The 23,161-nt window shown below is 35.9% G+C and overlaps 1 protein-coding gene across 1 annotated transcript; it reads right to left on the bottom strand.

The window, feature by feature from the left end:
- Positions 1-10,395: 10,395 nt before the first annotated feature.
- On the bottom strand, positions 10,396-13,035 carry LOC130749267 (xyloglucan endotransglucosylase/hydrolase protein 31-like). The gene is made up of 4 exons (XM_057602594.1): positions 12,720-13,035; positions 12,149-12,249; positions 11,820-12,037; positions 10,396-11,037 (listed from the first exon to the last, which is right to left on the bottom strand). The coding sequence occupies exons 1-4, from the start codon at positions 12,940-12,942 to the stop codon at positions 10,677-10,679; spliced, it is 903 nt and encodes a 300-aa protein (XP_057458577.1). The 5' UTR covers positions 12,943-13,035; the 3' UTR covers positions 10,396-10,676.
- Between the last annotated feature and the right edge of the window lie 10,126 nt (positions 13,036-23,161).

The following is a 23,161-nucleotide window of genomic DNA, read 5'->3' as shown; positions in this document are numbered from 1 at the left end:
GTTTCTTTTCTGACAGCAATAAGTTAGTTGTTTCTATTATTATATACATATATAATTCTACATATATATATATATATATATACACGAATTTCAAAAAAAATACTATAAGTATTATTTTCAAATTATAGATATATAATTCCTTTCAAAAATTTTTTTATAGATATATAATATTTATACATGTTTTTGTGTTAAAAATGACAATGTTTATATTTATTTACATTTTAGGATGAAATAATTTATAAAATTCAATAAATTAAAATATTAAGACTATAAATAGTTAATGTTGAGACTATAAATAGTTTAAAAATAGTAAAATTAATTCATTTATATGTTCCTTATGTCAAAGACTCGTATTGGACCATCCTTCATTGTCATACTCGATAAGGGTAAATATCAGTTCTGGTCATGTCTAAGGCTCTTATTGGGTCATCCCTTCCTTTTCATAAGAAAGAGTGGCACAATATGAGTCCCGGTGGCACAATATGGGTCCCGGTGATGTGAAAGTCGAAGAAAGACCTAATTCGACCTTATTGGGCCTCATAAGGAGGATTAGTGGCCAAACATGAGTCCCGGTGATATGGATGTCGAAGGAAGACCATATTGGGTCTCATAAGGAAGAATGGCACAACATGAGTCCCGGTAATGGAAAAGTCGAAGAAAGACATTATTGGACCTTATTGGGCCTCATAAGGAAGTGGTGGCCCAACATGGGTCCCGGTGATGGTGAAGTCGAAGGAAGATCGTATTGGGCCTCATAAGGAAGAGTGGCCCAACATGAGTCCTAGTGATGAGAAATTCGAAGAAAGACTTTATTGGACCTTATTGGGCCTTATAAGGAGGAATGGTGGCCCAACATGAGTTCCGGTGGTGGGGAAGTCGAAGGAAGACCATATTGGGCCTCATAAGAAAGAGTGACCCAACATAAGTCCGGTGATGGTAAAGTCGAAGAAAGACCTTATTGGGCCTCATAAGGAAGAGCGGTGGCCCAACATGAGCCCCGGTGATGAGAAAGTCGAAGAAAGACCTTATTGGAGATTATTGGGCCTCATGAGGAAGTGATGGCCCAACATAGGTCCCGGTGATGAGAAAGTCGAAGAAAGACCTTATTGAGTTTCATAAGGAATAGTGGTGGCCCAAAATGAGTCTTAGTTAGTCATGAACCCAATTAATTCTATTTTTTGACAATTAATTATTAAAATTTTTGCTAGCTTAGTGGTTTAGAAATGTATGTGTCTTAGGGGTCCTTGGTTCGATCTTTCGTGGCTAACTTTTTTAATATCAAGCGTTACCCTTCAATTTTTAACACCATCTTGCACAGTCGTTCCTCACCGGGACTTCCTCATCACCAAACTCCACAAGTTTCTATTTAAATCATATTTGCAATTTTTGAGGGCTGTAACGCATGCAAGGGCGGTTTAAAACCGCCACTAATGTACAAAATGATTTTCTACACAAAAACTGATGCAAATAACTCTGCAACATAATCAATTGAAATTTTTAACACCATTTTGCATTTCTCACCGGGACTTCTCTTTGACCAAACTCCACAAGTTTATATTTAAATCATATATGCAATTTTGGCGGCTGTAACGAATATAGGTGGGGGTTTAAAACCGCCAATATTGCACAAAATGATTTTCTACAAAACCGATGCAGTATAATCAATTGAAATTGATGAATAAAGAACAAGGACTTTCCAGTCTAAACATATCCAAACTAACACTGCAGTGGAAGTATTAAATTGCAAGACCATAAAAACATATTGCAAACCATAAGTATGCATTCTGCCAACCATAAGTTAAACGCTCATCCAGCCAATGCTCTTTCTAATGTAACTTGCATCACTATTAAGCTTTCTTATCCATAAACACATAAGTAAAAACATAAGATTACAATAAATAAATAAAAACCAGTAAAAGCACCATTCATTTCTCCCCAAGACTTTTTTTGGGTAAGCAATTAATCAATTAAAAGGCACAAGGGTGCCACCCAATACAAAGTCAAAAAGAAAGAGTACATTACAAAACATAAAGACAGAAAAAACAATACAATAGAGGAAACAGGGAGGAAAAAGAACAACCAACGAAACATAGCACACCAACAGCGAAAACAAGGCAGGAATGATGAGAGCATCCAACAAGTGTTTTATTGTATCACCTCTCACTAGCTAAATAAGAGAAACGAGCTGCCCAAAAAAGTACACCTTCTAGAATAACATCATAGAGCCATACTAAATCACCAGCTTTTCACAATCCAGCAAATAATAGCACACATAAACAAATGCCTCCAGCTCCCAGCAGATCAGATGAAATAATTAAGCCACCGATTTGAGACAAAGAATGGGTTGCTCAAGCCATTCTACAGTGAAAAATGGAAACCCTTAAACTTCCCAGTAAGCCAATGCCAGGTTCTGATTTGAGCACCTTCCAGCAAGTCTGATCCATTTCTCCAAGACTTGTTCCATGGTGGCTTGACATGGTCAATTCCCACTCATTACACAGCAGCAAAATACAAAAATTACATTCCATTTAGCCAATGGTTTAAGTAGAGAATTTTGGTCCCTGCCACTCCAACCATTTATTCCCCACACTAGCCCCCTTCCAACGACCAGCATGGACAAGGCACACTAAGACTCAACCTGCCACCCACTTTTTATGGTTTAATTAGGCAAGCACATAGTGTTGATCGTGCCACATATTGTTGGTTTTGGTTGTCCTTTTTTTTGTCATAAAAAAATAAGGCAAGCACCACACCTGCAACTTTGATAAGAGTGGCAGAAAAATAAAACTATTATGCATTGTCCAGAGCCAAACCTCACTCAATTCAGAACCAAGTTGATATACACATGAGACTGACGAACCCCAAAAGGTGCTGCTGCAATCACACAAGGGAGATTAAAGAGTCTATGAGCAGGCATATAGCACAAGAGCTAAAAATCCCACAATGGAAGAGGAAAACCCCACAATAGTATTAGAATTTCTGGTCTTAATGGTGGCAGAACATGCACAGAGGGTGCTTATGATAATTTGAAGCTCTCAAATTCTTCCTCATGACATTCTACAGCGAGAAATCCCATAAACTAATTTCAAATCATCAATCAGCAACACAACTTCTTCCATTTTCTACTCCTGGTACTTGTCGCAATCTTGAAGCCCCCAACCCATCCAGAGTGCTTTTGAACATGCTATCTCGGAATATCGGATTAAAACTTTAGGGTTTCGACTGTGGAGAAGGTGTTGAAGTTCCGTCAGTATCTAACCATCCATACAAACCCGACAGTCACTTGATGACGGCCACGAAGTTGGACCCCTTCAATCGCATTTGTTCAAAAAAGAAATCCAGAAGTCCAGAACCACCCCACGCCACAAACCCAGTAGTTAGACGACAACGACCTTGACATAGACGCTGTGAATCGCCTTCGTTCAACCAACTCATACCCAGAGTTGCAATTGAAGAAACCCTAACTTTAAAAAAGAATATGAATTGAAAACCCAGAAGAAGAACCTCGATACAATGATTCGCATATGGAGAAGACGGCGAAACTAAAACGAATAAATGAAATTTCACCGATTCAACTCCATAATAAACGAAAACCATAAACCCAAAACGAAGAGAACACACTAAACAGAACAAACGCACCTTGATCTTTGATCGCGAAACAGAACGAGAATGGAAGATGAAGAAGGGTGATATTTGGTTCCTCATCTCTGAAAAATGAAAATTGGAGATGAAGAAGTGTGAAGTTAGGGTTCTTGGTGGGTTGATGATGAACCAAAAGAATATGAACCACCAAATCTCACCCATGGTAAAAACAAAACTTATCAGAAGTAACTTTCAAATATTTGCTAAAAAACCCTTTCCCAAATTTAAAACAATTTATTTTTGATTTATAAAAAACAAATGAAAATGGAAAATATGGAAAAAATAATACACATTTCAGTTTTCTATTTGACAGACCTCATAGAGGCACCACACCCACATTTTGACAGAGGCACCACAGAATTCACCTAAGAATTAACATTACCCCTCGGTTTCAAAAAAAAAACATTTCCGCTAAAAACAAATACCAGCCCATGTTTTATTCCTCCACTACTAGTCCCCACTTCTCACATAGTCACTTCAACCATTTTCATCCTCTTCTTCTCCGCTGAATCAATCAGAACCAAACTCACACCAATGCAGAACCTCAGCCTTCCATAGCCAAAACAGAGCCAAGAAAACCTCATTTTCCCCTAAACCATAACCAGAACAGAGGAAGATGAAAGAGGGACCAAAATCGAACCAGAGAGACAAGGACCAGGCATATCCCAATAACCAGCAGCTGTGGCGTGCAGGGGCCAATGAGTGTCGTGGCCCTGGTCAAGATTCTAAAACTTTATATTACATGTATATAATATATATAGCTGCCTTGCTTATCCCCTGTGAAACAAGACTGAATGTGATGATGGCAGTAAATAGGGGTGCACATGACCGTGTAGATCCAATGAACCCGCCCGATCCAATGAAAAACAGCGGGTTGCATTGGGTAAACGGATCAATCGAACATATTTTATTACAATCCAAACAATTTCGGTCAAGATTCTAAAACTTTATATTGCATGTATATAACTTATATAGTTGCCTCGCCTATCCCCTATGAAACAAGACTAAATGTGATGATGGCAGTAAATAGGGGTGCATAAGGGCCGAGTAGATCTAATGAACCCGCCCGATCCAATGAAAAAACAGCGGGTTGTATTGGGTAACGAATCGATCGGACAGATTTTATTACAGTCCAATCAACTTCGGATGGATATCAGATTTAATAATAATTCACTCAACCCAACTCGAAATCCAACCATACAATAATAATATATTATTTAATATATATTTTTAATAATTTTACCCAACCTATGTAAATTCCAAAATTCAAATTTTATTTCATAGTCTGCCTCCGCCCCTAACCAGCGGACCCCAACCCTCAACCAAATCACCATTCTTCATCCTCATCGATCAATGTGAAACAACAATTAATAATCTCATCAATCTCCTCCACATTTGCCTCCACTGCCACCATATCCAACTCCTCTGGTAGGATGTGGATGTAAATGTGGAGGATGTTGATTAGATAATTAAGTACTATTAGGGTGATGATAGTTAGAACTAAGTTAGTAGTGTTAGTTAGAACCAACTAAGTCTGTTGCTTAAGTCTTTGTTATTATGTTAAAACTAAATTAAAGTCGGTGTGTTAGTCTTAGTTAGAGTTAGTTGCTGTTAGTTACTCAACTCTTGTATATATCTAAGATTGAGATCAATGAATGAAGAAATTTCACATGTCAATCAACTATTCACTGTAATGTGTTACCTCCTCACTTTAGTATGTGTTGTTTTGTATCTGCCGTTAATTTGGGGAAAATAATGAGAATTTGATTTTAGTCCCGACACTAACTTAACTATTATTAATAATGCTATTTTTATTGATATGGCATATTAGCATAATCTTAAATGACTTCTTGGTCATGACTTCGTTACCTCAAATTAGTATTGATTTTATATGAATCAAGTAGCATGGAATCCTATTATTTAGATTTAATTTCTAAGAGGTACATATACTCTTAATTTCCTACTCTATTATCTGATTCAAATTAGATAGGAGAATAAGCACTGGATGTGATTTTTGTTCATGATTCAGGTCTGTTGGGCTGAAGACTTTTCTGTGAAGCATTAATTCACTTGAAGCAAATCCCAGTGTTTTACAATGTCCCAGTAGCACACAGTTGATGCACTATACAAGTATACATGATAATCACAAAAAGACAAAGCCACCCAAAACTTTTATCTTTCTCATAAGTAACATTGCTGGTACATATTAAAAATCAATTGAGTGATATCAGTTTTTCCCATTTCTAAATTATCTGATTGATAGTATCCTTCAAGAGAGGCCAATGCGCAAACACTTTATCTGCATATGTAGTCCTCCAATAATAGGATCGAAATGAAAATCAATATCAAACTCTTCTATGAGACCTAACATGTTGTGCATCATAAGATACCAGTCTTTCTATGTGGTTTATATGGGACATTGGGACCACTATTTATAATAGGTTTGAGGTAAGCAAGGAGTATGGTGGACATTTAAGTAAAAGCTTTAAACTCAAGAACATGATATCAGCAAACAAGATGATATCAATCAGATACTAGGAGTAGCTAAAAGCAATTCACCACTCTCCCTCCTATCTTTATATCTTCATGTGCGACTTCTAACACACCCCCTCACGCCCAGGGTTGGACATCTGGAGCGTAAATTAACATCAAAGGGTGGCTCAAATACGGGAGGTCTCCATAAATAAATGGATCTATGATAAGCTCTGAGACCATATTAGGAGGCCTAACTCAACCCAAAAGCTAGCTTAAAAGTTAACCTATTATAAGCACTTGGTTGGCCACATCTCTAGCCAATGTGGGACTTCTTTACTGAACAAAATCCATAGCTAAGGAAGAGCACGTGTACCCTGTAAGCAACCTACATACATGTGATATACAAGAAATTCATATCAGAAAAATGATATGCTTTGGAGGAGTTATGGGTCAACACTATTAACCATGACTTAATAATACTAACTGGGGGACGTGAACAATTTTCATATGGATAAAATTCTATTTGAGTTTTAACTGATTTTTCACATGGATAAAAATGTATAGGCTAAGGAAAAGTGGATGGTGTTGCCTGGAATTATATTGGCTTTTATTGCTTCTAATATGAAAAAGGAACTGATGACAATCCTTATATTATCCATCTCAGGGACCTAAGACGGAAACAGATTCAGGAGTGTAATTTGCAGATTGTGAATGCCTGCCAATTTTTTCCATGTTTTAAGGAGGCAGGTTGGTAAAATTAATGGATTTAATGTTGGTAATTTGGCTTAATGTTCCTTATTTTCTCACATCCTGCTCTTTGTTCTTGCAGTTGCACAGAGTGCTAAGAACCTCTCTTGGTAAAATACCTGTTTTCTTGTAGCAGTTGTGTTTTGTTGGTCAAATCCACACTCTCTCAAGAGTTATATTGGACAAATTATTGTGTAATATAAAACTTTACCAGTTAAATAAGAGATTGACTTAAGAGATTCACAATTGCAACTTAAAGGTTCATCCAGAGCATTGAGTCTTTACAAGACTACTACCAAGGGGCAGGACTAATATCTTTTAGGTTAATTTCTTTGGGAGCACTAGAAGTTCTACTACCCCAGTTTGAAAAAGAGCTAGGATGAAATATTTCATTTGTCCAATAGAAATGGCTTAATTTTTCTCTTTGGACTTGAGAGTTGAGACAGTTCAATGGGAGCAAGAGAGAATTTCAGAATTGACTGAAAATATGGAAGATTCCACAGCAATGCATGAAACACTAGATTCTTTTCTTCCATAGCTAATATAATGGGCATGTATGTGTAAGCAGATAAGGTCATATATAAGAAGAAGAAATTGGATTCAACAAGATTTCTCATTAGAGCATTTTTTTGCTGGGAATCGTTTCCATTTTGTTGTTTATGGTATCAGAAAGAAAGTTGGTGTCTACATGCATCGTAGGGATTTGATTGTAACTTCAGTTTGTGAACTTAGTTTTTTGTAGTTTTATTGTTTGTACAATTTTGAGCTTATAAAAAGAGTTTGAAATGAGGGATTGTTGCATGATTTAATGCATAGCTCTCCCCCTACATGCTTATTCGAATCCTACATTCATTCATGTGACATTGACAATGCCACACCCAGACAAATGGAATGACAGTGAAAAGTTTCTGATCATTCACAAGATCAAATAGAAATTCAAAGTAAGAATCTGTACTAGTAAGATGTGATATAAGGAGAAGAAATTTAGTTCACATGATTTCATTATAGCCTTCATCCAAGACATTGTTGTAAGCCATGCATGACTTAAAATAATATTCAATACACTAAATGTGGATGCTGCAATTAAACAAAATGGTATGGGTTTTGGAGCGATAATCAGGAATGAGGAAGGCCTGACAATGGCAGCGGCAACAAAGAAAGCCCGAGCACAAAACGATCCTACATTGGCAGAAGCTATGGGAGTTCAATGGGCATTGGAATAGACAAGGCAGCTAGGCTTCACCCAAATCTCCCTGCAAACAGACTCTCTAGTCTTGGTGCAACAATGGCGTAGTAATAGGCTAGGTGATTCCTATCTGCATGATATCATTAAAATTTGTAAGAACCTATCTTTATGTTTCAGTAATTTCTCTGTTTCTCACGTCAAGAGAACGGGCAACAAAGTAGCGGACTTTCTAGCAAATTTAGCCTGTACTTCTCCTGACTTTTGCTGGATTGAGGAGGACCCTCCAGGGACCTCAATTCTGATCAAACATGATGTAGCACCAGCAGTTTTATCTGCTCTTTCTTGAATGAGAAACATGAATTGACCCTAAAAAAAAAAAAAAAAGAAGAAGGCATCTTTAGGGCCTAGCAGGAACATAGTGAAGTCTTGGTGCAACAATGGCGTAGTAATAGGCTAGGTGATTCCTATCTGCATGATATCATTAAAATTTGTAAGAACCTATCTTTATGTTTCAGTAATTTCTCTGTTTCTCACGTCAAGAGAACGGGCAACAAAGTAGCGGACTTTCTAGCAAATTTAGCCTGTACTTCTCCTGACTTTTGCTGGATTGAGGAGGACCCTCCAGGGACCTCAATTCTGATCAAACATGATGTAGCACCAGCAGTTTTATCTGCTCTTTCTTGAATGAGAAACATGAATTGACCCTAAAAAAAAAAAAGAAGAAGGCATCTTTAGGGCCTAGCAGGAACATAGTGAAGTCTTGGTGCAACAATGGCGTAGTAATAGGCTAGGTGATTCCTATCTGCATGATATCATTAAAATTTGTAAGAACCTATCTTTATGTTTCAGTAATTTCTCTGTTTCTCACGTCAAGAGAACGGGCAACAAAGTAGCGGACTTTCTAGCAAATTTAGCCTGTACTTCTCCTGACTTTTGCTGGATTGAGGAGGACCCACCAGGGACCTCAATTCTGATCAAACATGATGTAGCACCAGCAGTTTTATCTGCTCTTTCTTGAATGAGAAACATGAATTGACCCTCAAAAAAAAAAAAAAAGAAGGCATCTTTAGGGCCTAGCAGGAACATAGTGAAGCATCTTTGATTACCATCTATTTGCCCTTTTTGGCTCTATTGGTAATTAAGTCATGTCCAGTCTTTCATGTTCTTCCTAGATATAGCTTCTTCTATTTTACCACAAGTGTCCATTCTTAAAATATTCACATTCTAGTGAGTTTAACTTTCTTGACAAGTACAAGACTCGAACTCAAGAATTTACTTCAGGGACTTAAACATGTGTCATTTAAGTTTCCGACCCAACAATGAGCATAGCTTATTACAACTCGAATCAAACAGTTTTAACTACTCCCTAACAGTAATTGTGGTACTTTTCTGCAATAACAATCACAACCTGTGCTTTATCATATCATTAATAATTTTCATATCCTTTATAATAGAAAATCATGGACATACATTCTACTTCTCAAAGTGTTCCACATATTGGAAAAATATACACATAATATTTGGATGTGTCCCATTCTCTTATCATATTGTTGTTGGTATGATGCAAAGTCATGAACAGTTCTTGGTAAGGGCTACCGACGGTAGCAGAATCACAGGTTGTTTAATTAATTTATTTGGTGGGCCAATTCAGCTACAAAAGTCCATCAGAAGGCTCCATCAAACGGCTTGCTTACAAGGGAACAAAGTCCCTTTTCTCATTTCTTATACCTAAACCAGCATTACAAAATATCCAATAGTATATTTTTATCGGCTTTTCACATACGTTTTTTTTTAAATGATATTGACTTTAGAATCTCTTCTGACCTGTCAAATGGCCACAAGGCTCAATATCATCCTGGGCAGACTAGATGATTCACAGGCTCACAGCTCAGTGAAAGTCGTGTTGGCCGGCCAAACAGCCACAATAAGACATTATCTCGTCCAACAAGTTAGTCGAGTAAAAATAGAGCTAACACAACTAATAACTCAAAGACTACTCAAGTTTGGTCATTGACTCAGAAGTCATTCACAATGACTTTACTAAGGTTGAGTTCAACTATACTTTGTGTCAGACTCTATAAATATAAGTTTGATCGTTTAATACTTTAATTATATAAATATTATTCATTTTACTCATTATGTTCCATTTGAACCTTGAATTTTCTCTTTCTGCCTCCAAAACTGACTTGTGCATTATTGAAGTGTCTTATGCAAGTACCTCTTCCGTTGTGCTCACCGTAGACAACAAGCTCACCACCGCGTGCAGAGACTGAACTGAAACCACCGCAAGAAGACTAGAGGAATCGAGGCTCAGTATCTTGAATAACAAAATCAATTGCAGAAAATTTCTCAAACACACCAAACATATTTATTTCAATAGAAACAGGACTGAATTAATAGTCCAACACAATTACAGAAAAAAAAAAACATCCCAAATCTTTTTTTGGGGTACAGCACAATTAAAGACATCCCAAACTGGTCGGGAGAGGCTTGGATGTTACTGCTCTTGCAATTAAATTTAGCACTAGCAGGTATAACCAATCTCAAAACCACCCTCTGAACCTGTTTTAGTAATATATGAAATGTGACTTAGAAACACACCAACTTGAACCAATCACACCTAATTTTAACATTCTGGAATCTGTGTATGGTCTCTCCTAGGATCATGGCAATAGTTGTAGACCAAGTAGTTGTTTTGAACCCATTGCAATGCAGAAAACTGCTGAGGGCTCAGGCTGCTATAGCCAGATGGTGAGATAGATGGTGGCTGACATGAGGTGGAGGCTTGAGTGTTACAACCTTGGAGTTTGAAGTTTCTGTATCTGCCAATGAAGGGTTGGTATTTATAATCAGCCTTGTATTTTCCATCCTCTGTAGCCCATGAAGATGCATCCCATATTGATCCGTACACATACATTGGTCTAGAAGGGAATGTAGCATCACTCTTCCTAGGATACCTCCTTATAGGGACATCATCAACTAAAAAGCTGCAAACATTTTTTTTCAATTGTGAGATAAACAAGAAAAGCCACATACAAAATCTAGATCTCACAAGCAAGATTTGTTTGTTGTAGTTTGGATCGGCGTTAATAGAATTAATTCTACAATGAAATGTGTACCTTAAACATGAGTTAAGATCATGTGACTTGTTTGCTTACATCTATGAAAAGTGGTTTTTGTAGAGTAATGTTCTGAAATCCAATTGTAAAATCTCAAAATTGATTATGTTCAACTGATTACTCTCTAGCTTCTAGCATAATTGATTTTAGGTTGGAATCAATTATTCAAAATGACTGATAAACATTTATATTGTCATCCGAAACTAATTTTACTATATCATAATTGGTTCCAAACTTCTGAACAGGAAACCAAACACGCTTTTTCTCATGATCACCCTTATAGTATATTATGATAGTTATAATCTCATAATAATAAGTTATGAATGATTGAGTGTCAAAAAAGAAGCTATGTGCATGGTTTTTCTTTCTCTACTTACAAAAGGTCAAAAGGTATAAAAGGTCAATTGCTATATTAAGGGGAACACATTTGGAAACTCATTCAAAAACCACGGTCAGGATAAAATCATGGTGGACAGAAGCAAAAGTTAAAGAAAGTTTCTTCAGTCCACCACAATTTTTGAACGAGTTGGGTGATCCTTCATTTTCGAACGAGTTTCAAAATATGCAAATTAACTTGTTGGTCCTTATAATTATACATAGGATTGTAGTGCTTAAGATCATAAGTTAATGGTAGTGCATGAAAGTATTACATGATCTCAGTGGGTTTCCATAGAATGGCATAGTTGTGAAAATCTTTTGTTGGGTCGAACCAAAGGTGAAACCTCATCTCTCTTCCTATAATCTTCCCATCTCCACTTCCTCGGATGTACACATTTGTCTGCAACACATATGGCTTATCTGGTGTGGTACCAAGGAACTCAATGTCTATTTCATCATGGTTTCCTGGGTAGTCTTGGTTGTTTGAAAGCTACAATTCCCAAATGAAACAACAAAGATAAGAAATGAAGAACAGCACATAATAAAAAAAAAGTTATGCTCAATTTTCAACATTAATTGAAGTTAATAGAGTAATTCTCACATAGAGAGATGTAATGACTCCTGCAGTATAACCAGGGTGAAGCTTTATGGCAGCACCAAAGTATCCAGATCTATAAGAGTGAAGTGATTTGAATCCACTCCCTGGGTTTCAGAAAAGTGCTGATGAGAAGACTATGCAATAGGGTAGCAAATGTGAAAGAAACAGGACTTAAGTTTTCAATAAACAAATAAATAGTCATATTTGGCTCATTTAAAAGTGAAAGGTCTAGCTCATAAAGTAAAATGTTGAATTCTATTCATTGATTGAAAATAGTTGATGTTATGATAAAATACATGCACATATATCATATGTTAGGAAAATTAATTATGAAAATATATAAGTATTGATTTTTCAATCAACAACTATAAATGCATCACTCTATTATCATAATTTTGTACTCCTCCATATAAGGGAAGTTGGGAGCTTCTATGAGACATGCACAAATATCTTTCTACAGTTGATTCACAAGCCATAATTAATAATTTTGGAAACAAACTTTTGTGAGTAGCATCTGCGTGTCAAAATTGATTATGAGAACAGAGAAACTGGTGGAACATGCTAAATGGCATACCTGAGGAAGAATCAAGCCAGATTGTTAACAAGCCCTGGTCTAGTTTCTGATGCTGAGGTCCCCAGAGGTTTCTAAATCCTTGATCAAAGCTTACAGGACTGATTTTGGAACTAAGGTAGTACCCTGGTGAAGGTGGACCAGCATTAGTACAATGAACAACGAATGAGAAAAGAAGAGATAATAGAGGAACCATATGGAAGAAAGAAGAAAGTAGTGATGGCATTGTTGTAGTACTAGAAACCAGAGTGACTCTGCTAAAATGCAGGGTGTGACAAAAGATTTGAGGCACAACTTATGCTCATGAAAGACTATGACTACACACAAGATATATAGAGAAATTTGAAGGCCCCACGGTGCAAAAGTGGTGATAACTTTAACTTGCTTGATTGGGAAGTTGTAACAGCAACAAATGTTTATCTGGTTTCTGATAATAACAATGGAGCAGAGTAAGTTTAACATTGGAGCAGAATTAGTTTGAGTGAAGTGGCGGAAGAGTCAAGTGTGGATAAAAAATCAAATACAGAAATCTCATATTGGATAAAAATGTGAAAGTTGAATAGTATATAAATGAAAAGACTCATATACCCATTAGTTTGAGGTTTTTTGTGAAAGATAGTGTTCTTCACTGATCTAGTTCACTAGTACAATGTGGTTATAAAACGATATATTCATGTCTCATCTTATGCTATAACTGTGAGGTATACCACCTCACACCATAACAACAAAGAGAAACTATTAGGGTAAAATTAATTAATTTGAATGCTACCAACACACTTTTTTCACACACTATCAAAGTTAAGTGTAGGTGCAAATACACCCCTAATAATGATCAACTACCATTAGATGAATAAAGGGCGTTGACAAACTGCCATATAATCAGCATTTTTCATGATTTTGGAAAATTAGTGAGGTCACTCTATTTGTCCCAAGCAAGGAAGTGTACTTTCTTTTATTATTATATATTCTTGCCGCACGAAGTGAGGATTGCTCATTAGGGAGAGAAGAATAGACCTCAAGCTTTTCTTTTGTGCAAGAAACCAAATAGCAAAGCAACTATTATTGGGTAATAGAAAGGATTAGGAAGTATTACCTACTGTAGAAGGCTGTTAGAGTTAGTTAATAGTTAGTATGGTGATATAAATAGGTAGTTAGTTTGTTAATTTTGTAACTAAACTCATTTAGTTAGTTATGAGTTCTATGATTTAAACACTCTGTATATAAGCATACAAAGAGTAATAATAAACTCACTGATTCGTTTCATATTATTTAACATGCACATTCAATTGGAAGCAACTCAAACACTACGTTTTGTAGTGGAGAATTTGGGAAGAAAAAAAAATTAGTAACCAGAGAGTTTTCGGTGGATTTTGTATGTGCATGGGTTAAGGGGGAAAAGGAGGGAGGAGAAAAAATGCATGTATAGATCAGGGAATTTTGCATGTATGTGTATGATTTCACTTGATAGAGTAGAATTCAGCTCAACTCAATGCTTTTTGACCAGAAACTTGTATCTCAAATCCATAGCATCTGGTAACCATACATGAGCTGAGGGGGGAATTGGACAAATTTTGCAACTGAGCCACAGAATAACAAGAGGGTAACATTTTCCAATCCAGCCGTTTAAATTAAATTTCCATATGGATCATATATCTAAATTTAGCTCAATCCAACGATTAACGAATGTGTTGTTATAATTTTGCTTGAACAACTTTGAATCTTATGCATCAAAAAGTTAAGATTAGAATTAAAATTATCATAATACCTAACATAAACCTAAATAATTACTAAACTCACTGATTCGTTTCATATTATTTAACATGCACATTCAATTGGAAGCAACTCAAACACTACGTTTTGTAGTGGAGAATTTGGGAAGAAAAAAAAATTAGTAACCAGAGAGTTTTCGGTGGATTTTGTATGTGCATGGGTTAAGGGGGAAAAGGAGGGAGGAGAAAAAATGCATGTATAGATCAGGGAATTTTGCATGTATGTGTATGATTTCACTTGATAGAGTAGAATTCAGCTCAACTCAATGCTTTTTGACCAGAAACTTGTATCTCAAATCCATAGCATCTGGTAACCATACATGAGCTGAGGGGGGAATTGGACAAATTTTGCAACTGAGCCACAGAATAACAAGAGGGTAACATTTTCCAATCCAGCCGTTTAAATTAAATTTCCATATGGATCATATATCTAAATTTAGCTCAATCCAACGATTAACGAATGTGTTGTTATAATTTTGCTTGAACAACTTTGAATCTTATGCATCAAAAAGTTAAGATTAGAATTAAAATTATCATAATACCTAACATAAACCTAAATAATTACTAAACTCACTGATTCGTTTCATATTATTTAACATGCACATTCAATTGGAAGCAACTCAAACACTACGTTTTGTAGTGGAGAATTTGGGAAGAAAAAAAAATTAGTAACCAGAGAGTTTTCGGTGGATTTTGTATGTGCATGGGTTAAGGGGGAAAAGGAGGGAGGAGAAAAAATGCATGTATAGATCAGGGAATTTTGCATGTATGTGTATGATTTCACTTGATAGAGTAGAATTCAGCTCAACTCAATGCTTTTTGACCAGAAACTTGTATCTCAAATCCATAGCATCTGGTAACCATACATGAGCTGAGGGGGGAATTGGACAAATTTTGCAACTGAGCCACAGAATAACAAGAGGGTAACATTTTCCAATCCAGCCGTTTAAATTAAATTTCCATATGGATCATATATCTAAATTTAGCTCAATCCAACGATTAACGAATGTGTTGTTATAATTTTGCTTGAACAACTTTGAATCTTATGCATCAAAAAGTTAAGATTAGAATTAAAATTATCATAATACCTAACATAAACCTAAATAATTACTAAACTAACCAATTGTGGATTTAAAATGATATAAATTGAAGTACATAAAATCAATTACGTACCTAATATGATATTCAAATCTACATAAAAATGAAATTTATCATTTAACAACTTTACTTCGATGAGGGATTATATTCAAATTGACCGTATTTTGTAGAGACCAAAAGCTTTTTTTTTTTTTGAAACAAGAAGCTCAGTTAAATTTATAATAATGACATGAGAGGAAAAAGAATTGAGAGATATGAATAGGAAAAAAAAATGAAATTGAGATAAAAAAAAAATGAGGTATGAATAAATTATAATCTATCGATTATACATGTTTGTTTGTTGAATCATTGTTGGGTGGAGCGTGAAGGGTTTAGTGCGATTATCCGGTAGGTCAGAAAACAAGGAGCTCTCGCAAAGTTTTCTTACAATGTTATTCCGTGCTATCAAAATTCACAATCAAATACTCCCTCCATTCCTGATTTTTTGTTGTTTAAGGTTATGCACATTGTTTAAGAATGCAATCATTGATATATTTGTTGACATAAACACTCATATTTAATGTTGAAAAAAAGTGAAGAGAGAGACTAATAGTTATTAGTTAAGAAACTTGCTATGATTTTGATTGGTGAAGATAAGAGGTGGTATGTGAGAGATGTAGTACTAAATGGGGGTATACATAGAATAAATTGAGAAAAAATGCATTGGGTGTGTAAAACAACAAAAATTTTGGAATTTAGGTCAAAAGTTAAAACAACAAAAGATCAAGAACGGAGGAAGTAGTGAGATGAGATCATGGAGATAATGAAACTTCTAAATCTATGGAGCTTTTTCTTGTAAATAATGTTAGGGACCATGTGGTATGCTTTTCAAATCTCCCAACCCGCAAACAACGTAGAATTGACTTCCACATTAGCTTTCGAGATATGGTGAAGTTTGTTCTTGTGTAAATGGAAAGACTCGACCCGCTCAACTTCATGTTTTTTTTTTTTACAATTTTCCACTTTGAAATATATAATTTATTTTATATAAGGACATTAATATTTTTCTCTTTTAACCAAAAAAAAAATATAAGGACATTAACGCATTATTCTCAAGAGAATAAAAAATAATTTCTCTCGTACTCATTTAAAAGTGAAAGAGGTTTCATATTTTTTAGGCTTAATTTGTCGTGATTTTTTCAATAACAAATTAAACTTTTATAATTTGCAAGTTACTCTCTCATTTTAGAAAGGCGTCCGAGCAACGCAAAAAAAACTCTACTTTTAATGTATATATCATGAATATCATGAACCATACCCGTCTTAGTATTAGAGTATTGTTCGTGTATTTGTTGAGCCAGCTACTAGCTACAATTGTGCCATGCCATCCGTCTTGATTCAATTATAAGTGTTAACTGCTTGAACCATACCCGTCTTGATTATTAGTGTGTTAGTTTTGTCAGCTGCTAGTGGCATGTGTGCCAGTCATCTTGATTCGATTACAATTATCTACTAATTGTTATATAAGGGGCACATGAACGGTTTTATATTATTAACACGTCCTGTCATGCAAGAGTCAGTTTGAGCTTGAAACATGGATAATGTACAGACTCGTCTATCATGTGTTTTTATTTATTTTTTATTAGAAGAATTGGCAAAGATCGAACTCTAGACCGCTTGCTCATCATATAGCTAGATTCTAATGTTATGTCAAACAATCAATTATCTCAAAAGTTTAAATTGTTCGATAAGATTTTTATTCTAACCCTCCTATAAAATTCTAACACGTCTTGAAAATCATATTTCAAATTGATCATCAGCTGAATTATAGACAAAGAATATTAATTATATCTCAAGGATGATTGCGCTAAACGACCATGTATATCTTCAACTTGTACCACTAATGGTACAAGTTGAATATATTCATAAACTTATCAATTGATATTCATTTTGGCCTATATTAGACTTCGTTTTCAATTTCTAAATGATAAGATGATATCAAAGAGGCGACAAAGATAATTAAGGATTGTATCTTGTAATGATTTTTTTCTTTTGTATGTTATGATTCGAAAAAGTCAAGAAGCAAATGAGAAACAATTAAGCTTACACGTTACAATGCATGGTGGGTTTTTTAAGGGTATATTTTTAAAAAAATAATATTAATTAGTTGCAAGGGAACGTCCCGGACTGAGAAACAAATAAGTCTAATTATCTGACAAATAAGTTAGTAGTGAGAACTAATTAAGAAGTTTGAGTAGGTTAGAAGTCGATTTGGGTGGCTGCAAGTTTTTAAATTTGATTTTTTAATATAAAATTTTGAATAAAACACAGTTCAGTGTGTGTTTTTATTTGGGGGTACTTTTAGACAACGGTTTTTAACTGTCATGCGTTCGGAAAATATAAACCCCTTTTCACTGCTGCAAAGTACAGAAAAAGTGTTGTTTTCTGCCTTTGAGAAAAGAGGCGTAAAATTTTGTACAAATAAAAACAACTTTTAATGCATAAATTGATTACAAAGATGCAGGCCAACACCTTCAAAGAAAAAGATGCAGGCCCACTCTCATGGCCCCATGATACTATTTCAAATTCAGACTATGCAGATCAATTATGAATTATTGTATCTACAATACAATTTTGTGATAGCTAGTAGCATCACCAGCGATTTTATATATGCTTTAAAGTTGAGTATTATTTTTTTGCTTACCTAAAATAGCATCACCATCGCTTATATATTAATATATTATATATAATATGGGATTAATTATATAACACATGTTTTTTTTTTATATATAAGATTTCAAGTTCAAGTTTTAAGTTTTATGAATAAAAAAATTTCCCGTGAAACAACTAGCCTCAACATAATTGTCATTATAATGAGATTAGGTGATGATAAAAGTAAAGCATACCCAAATTAGTTAGAACTTGATTTGTACGTAAATCGCCTCTAATAAGATATACATGAAAAACTTACATATGAATTTTCGGTATGGTGTCTAATCTATTTCTTCATATGCGTTTGTAGGGATGAAAAGCTCGTCAAAAAGGGAGACTGTTGAAGGGTTCTCTATTGAAAAATCAAAGTTAACATATAAATACCACAATCAATGATTAAAAATTTAGCAGAATTAATAACATTTGTGGGAAATACCATTACCAAGTTCAAAGCAACACCACCAAGGTGTAATAATAATATGTAGTCTGTGGTGTTCACCTCTCTATGAGATAGTTGGTTTTATTTTGATTTGAAGATTTTTATTGAAACTTTGATCCGAACTAAAAGTAATTCATCTCATGTCTTCTCCATCCAAGAAGGCCTAGTGCGTAGTTCCTCATAAGGTTAGTTTTTGGGTTATTAAATTTTGGGTTAAATAAGTTTTTGGTCCTTGAACTCGTGAATTTTGTTTCCGTCCCTTATTAAAATTTTGATGGTTTTCATCCTTTCACTTTAGAGCTGGGTAAGCGGGTCGCAGTCCGCAAGCCGACCCGCGAGAATGCAGACTAGTGCGGGCTATAGCCCGGAAAATAGAGAACCTCTAAAATGCGGGCCTACGCAGAGCGGGCCGGCGCGGGGCGAGCCAATGCGGAGCAGGCCTATGAGGGAAAAAAACGGGTAAGAGAGGCCAAAGTTTGTGGGTCGGCCCACAAAACCGCGGACTAGTACGGGGCGGGCCTACGTGGGGGCGAGTCAGAAGGGGGCGGGCCTGCGCGGGGCGGGCCTGCAAGGAAAGTTAAACTGAAAACAAAAACTATACACTATATTCACAATCATTCAAGAATGAAAACTATTGCAATGCAATTAGTATTGGCACACCTCCCCGGCAACGGCGCCAATTTGTTGAAAGATTTTTTACCACTCTACGTTTGAATCTCTCAAGATTCAATTGTAGTATAGTAAAGGGTTTTGTCGTATCCACAAGGAGGTGTAATACTTATGCCGTTCAATAGCTAACAAACTCAAATGATGGTTAACAAAGATATTAGGTGTTTGTTTAAGAACATGAAAATATAAATAAAGTAGATAAAAGAGTTGGATTCACCAAGGTAGATAGTTTTGTTGGGATTAGAGTTTCGTTGTTTGACCTCTATGTATTCTATTGATTCACATACAAATATCGTTCTATGCAATTGATTCCTCCCACCATTTCTTATCTTACTACCCAGTCCCCCGGTGTAGAAGATTATCAACTCTCTATATTAACCTTCAATCCCTTGATCGATTAACAATAGTGAGTAGCATTAAGCATGGATGTTTGAATAGACTAATGATTTAACTCTATCCCTAGACCTTAGAATTATTAGATGATTTTACCTAATTCAGATTTAAATAGTTAGTTCCCACCATCCTATTAAATCTAAATTCATGTTCTAGGTGATCAATCCAAAACAAGCATGAAGCACAAGGTAAAAATCATTGAATCATGGAAAAGAAACATATGATTAACTCTAGTTCAAACTCAAGATCACGTGAGTTCTCTACACAAGTTTGAATCAATCAAAATACCCAAGGGGATCAACCTAAGATATAGCTTGAAGCATAAGAGAAAACCATTGATTCTTTAGCATAGAAACATGAAATTTGCATGAAAGGAAATCAAATAGATTGCATGAGTATCAAAACAACTAGTTCTAATCCCAACAAATGAGAAATTAGCTATCCATTTCCATGGATAGCTTTACAATCATAAAAGAGAAGAAGAACAATGAAAAACCGAATCCATGACGGTTCCCCGGCGATGAAATCAGCTCCAAAGTCTTCTCCCAAGTCTCCTATACCTCCCTTGATGCTCTCCTTCGAGTTCTATCTTTCCCTAAGTGGTGGGTTTCAGTTATGGTCCAAAAAGTGGTTCAAAACGTGATGGAATGCACTTTATATCAAAACAGGGCAGCAGGTTGGTGTTAAGCGCCACAATCTGGTGCTAAGCACCATGGAAAGTAGGCTGAAACCGCCTTAATGGCGCTAAGCGCCACTTTCTGGTGCTAAGCGTCAAGCTTTCTTCAGCTTTGGATTTCCTCTATGCCAAATGGTGCTAAGCGCCCAACACATCTAGAAACTCCATTTTTTATTCCAAAGCTTTGATTTCCTTGATCTTCTTCAAGCTTTAACCCTACATCAAAACTAGGGGATTAAACATGATTTCTACACAACATATATACTTAAACTAGGTGTTTAACAAATTAATCATTTGAGCGATAAAATGATCAATAACTTAAGCATACAAGTCAAATAAGTGCTGAAAATTATATCATAATATACGTAAATTTGGCACTTATCATGCCGCCAGCGTGTTGGTAACTGTTGATGTGTCAGTTATTTAGTTGGTTTTTAATTTTTTTTAATTACACATAAGAAAAATTGATATTTTTTATTTTTCTGAAATTCCACAATTAGTGCAGTTTTTTTTTCCCCTTCCCTCTCTCCCGTTTTCTTGTTTTACCCGCTTATACCAGAATTGAAGGAGAAAGAAGATGAACACGATCCAGAGACGAGAAAGATCGAGATCAAGGACGAAGATAAACCACATATCCAGAGAGTGGTGGTGGTGCCGCCATTTTGAATAAGGAATTTAGTGTTAATTCTAGCTTTTATTAGAGTTTATATGCAAACATGAAAGCAAATCAGAAAGAACCGTTTGAAAAAAAAGCAGAATCTCGTTTTGCAAATGTCAGGGCATTTTATTGGCATAACAGAACTTGAGTTGCAAGCTACAATTCTTCTAACTAGGACTTTTTTTTTTTGAAAAGTAGGACTTATTCTAACAGAATCTTTTTTTTTGGGTCAAAAAAATGAAAAAATCTTTGTTTTTTTTTTTAATACCATATATACATATTGATATTTTTTTTGTATCTGGAAATGTGTTAAAGTTATCAGGCTGGGAACATGATTACAAAAAAGAAGACAAGAGGCCCAAATGCACATTCATTGGGTTGGGTTGGGCCCTGATTCCCATTGCAAATAGAAGAACCCTAATATGTTTGGTTTTTGGACGAACCACTACGGGTTCATTTACTGTACACAAAAATTTGCTTGTGTAAGGTTGCACAAGTCCTAGTTTTACCTGTTATTATAGGTTGCTTTACAGGTAACCTATTTAAAATTTTATTTTTAATTTAAAATCTATTTTTAATTTAAACATTTATGTGTTTATTTCCTCTCCCCTCCCCACCACTTGTCCTCCCGTCAACCTCCACGCCACCACCACTGCCGCCGCCAGATCTTCTTCTCCTCCCCCCCCCCCGCCAATCACCAGCCCTCCCTTCCTCCACCTTTTTTCCTTCTCTCCCCCTTCTTCCTCCTTCCCCTAGAATCCAACAACAACACCACGACAATAACCCACCCAAAAGCACCACCACCACCCATAAACTCAGCCACTTATCCACCACCAAAAACAGGGCCAATCACCATCCCAAGCCCAGCCTCCACAGCTGAATCAAAACCACAACCAAGGAGAAAGGAGACGAAGGAGAACAGCCATCAAACCTGAATCCCTCGAACCAACAATCACCATCACCGACCCAATAACGGATGAACCATCTCACTAGACCCCGAGCTTCTCTTCACCGCCAATGGCTTCCTCCACCGTCGAGATCCTGGAAGCCACCACTCCGCTGAAATCGAACAATCTCTGCCCTAGGCGTCGTCACGCAGCACCGCATCTCCACTGTTTCAGTCTTCGCGAAACCATCGGGGCCATGGCTGACGTCGTTCGCGTCTCCACCACAGGGTCACCCCTCTCCCATCTTCCCTCTTTTGTTCGACGGTTGAGGTTGGGTTCTTTGGGTTTAGATCTGGTGAGAGGGAGTAGAGGAGGAGGGACAAAAAAATCTCTTTGACCAAAAAAAAAAAGATCGAGACAAAAAATCTTATGCAAACCATGAAAGCTTAAGACTTCATATACTTTTGAACAAATACCATAGAGATTCTTTTTATCACTACAAATACCATAGTATAATACCATTACACTAAAATATTGTCAAACTTCAACCCAACGATGATATGTTCACACCTCATTCTACTTATTTTTATTTGGCTTAATTGCAGTTTCCGTCCCTGATCTATACCTCTTGTGCAATTTTGGTCCTCTTTGTTTAAAAGGAGCAATTTTAGTACCTCAAAGATTAGGACGTGACAATTGGGTCCTTCCGTTAGTTTCCGTTCAATTTCAAACATAATTTGCATACGTGGCGCTCATTAATGATGTGGCGCGCTCACACATTTTAACACTAAGACTCCACATAATAAAACTAGAAATTCAAAAAAATTCAAAAAAAAAAAACAATTTATTTAACTTTAATTCTAATTAAATCATTAATCTCTAATCACCCTCCACCTTCATCTCAGATGAATCAACAACAACAACAACAACAAAATCTGATATGTTCTGATGATCAACAAGAGCTTCCTCCAATAAGTGATAACCCCTCTCACAAACACTGTAATTCAAGTGTGGACAATGCAGTAATTGCAAGCAACAACAACAACAAAAATCTGGAAAAAATTGAGAAGCAACAACAAATCCAGAATCAACAAGAAGTCAAGAAGGCTATAGAAATTCCATAAACAAAAATCAATTTTTCCCCTTCCTTCACCCAAATCCAAAA

Source organism: Lotus japonicus, chromosome 3 (assembly GCF_012489685.1).
Source record: "Lotus japonicus ecotype B-129 chromosome 3, LjGifu_v1.2".
NCBI lineage: Eukaryota > Viridiplantae > Streptophyta > Magnoliopsida > Fabales > Fabaceae > Lotus > Lotus japonicus.
The sequence above is the reverse complement of the archived record's forward strand: the minus strand, read 5'-3'. Positions and strand labels throughout refer to the sequence as shown.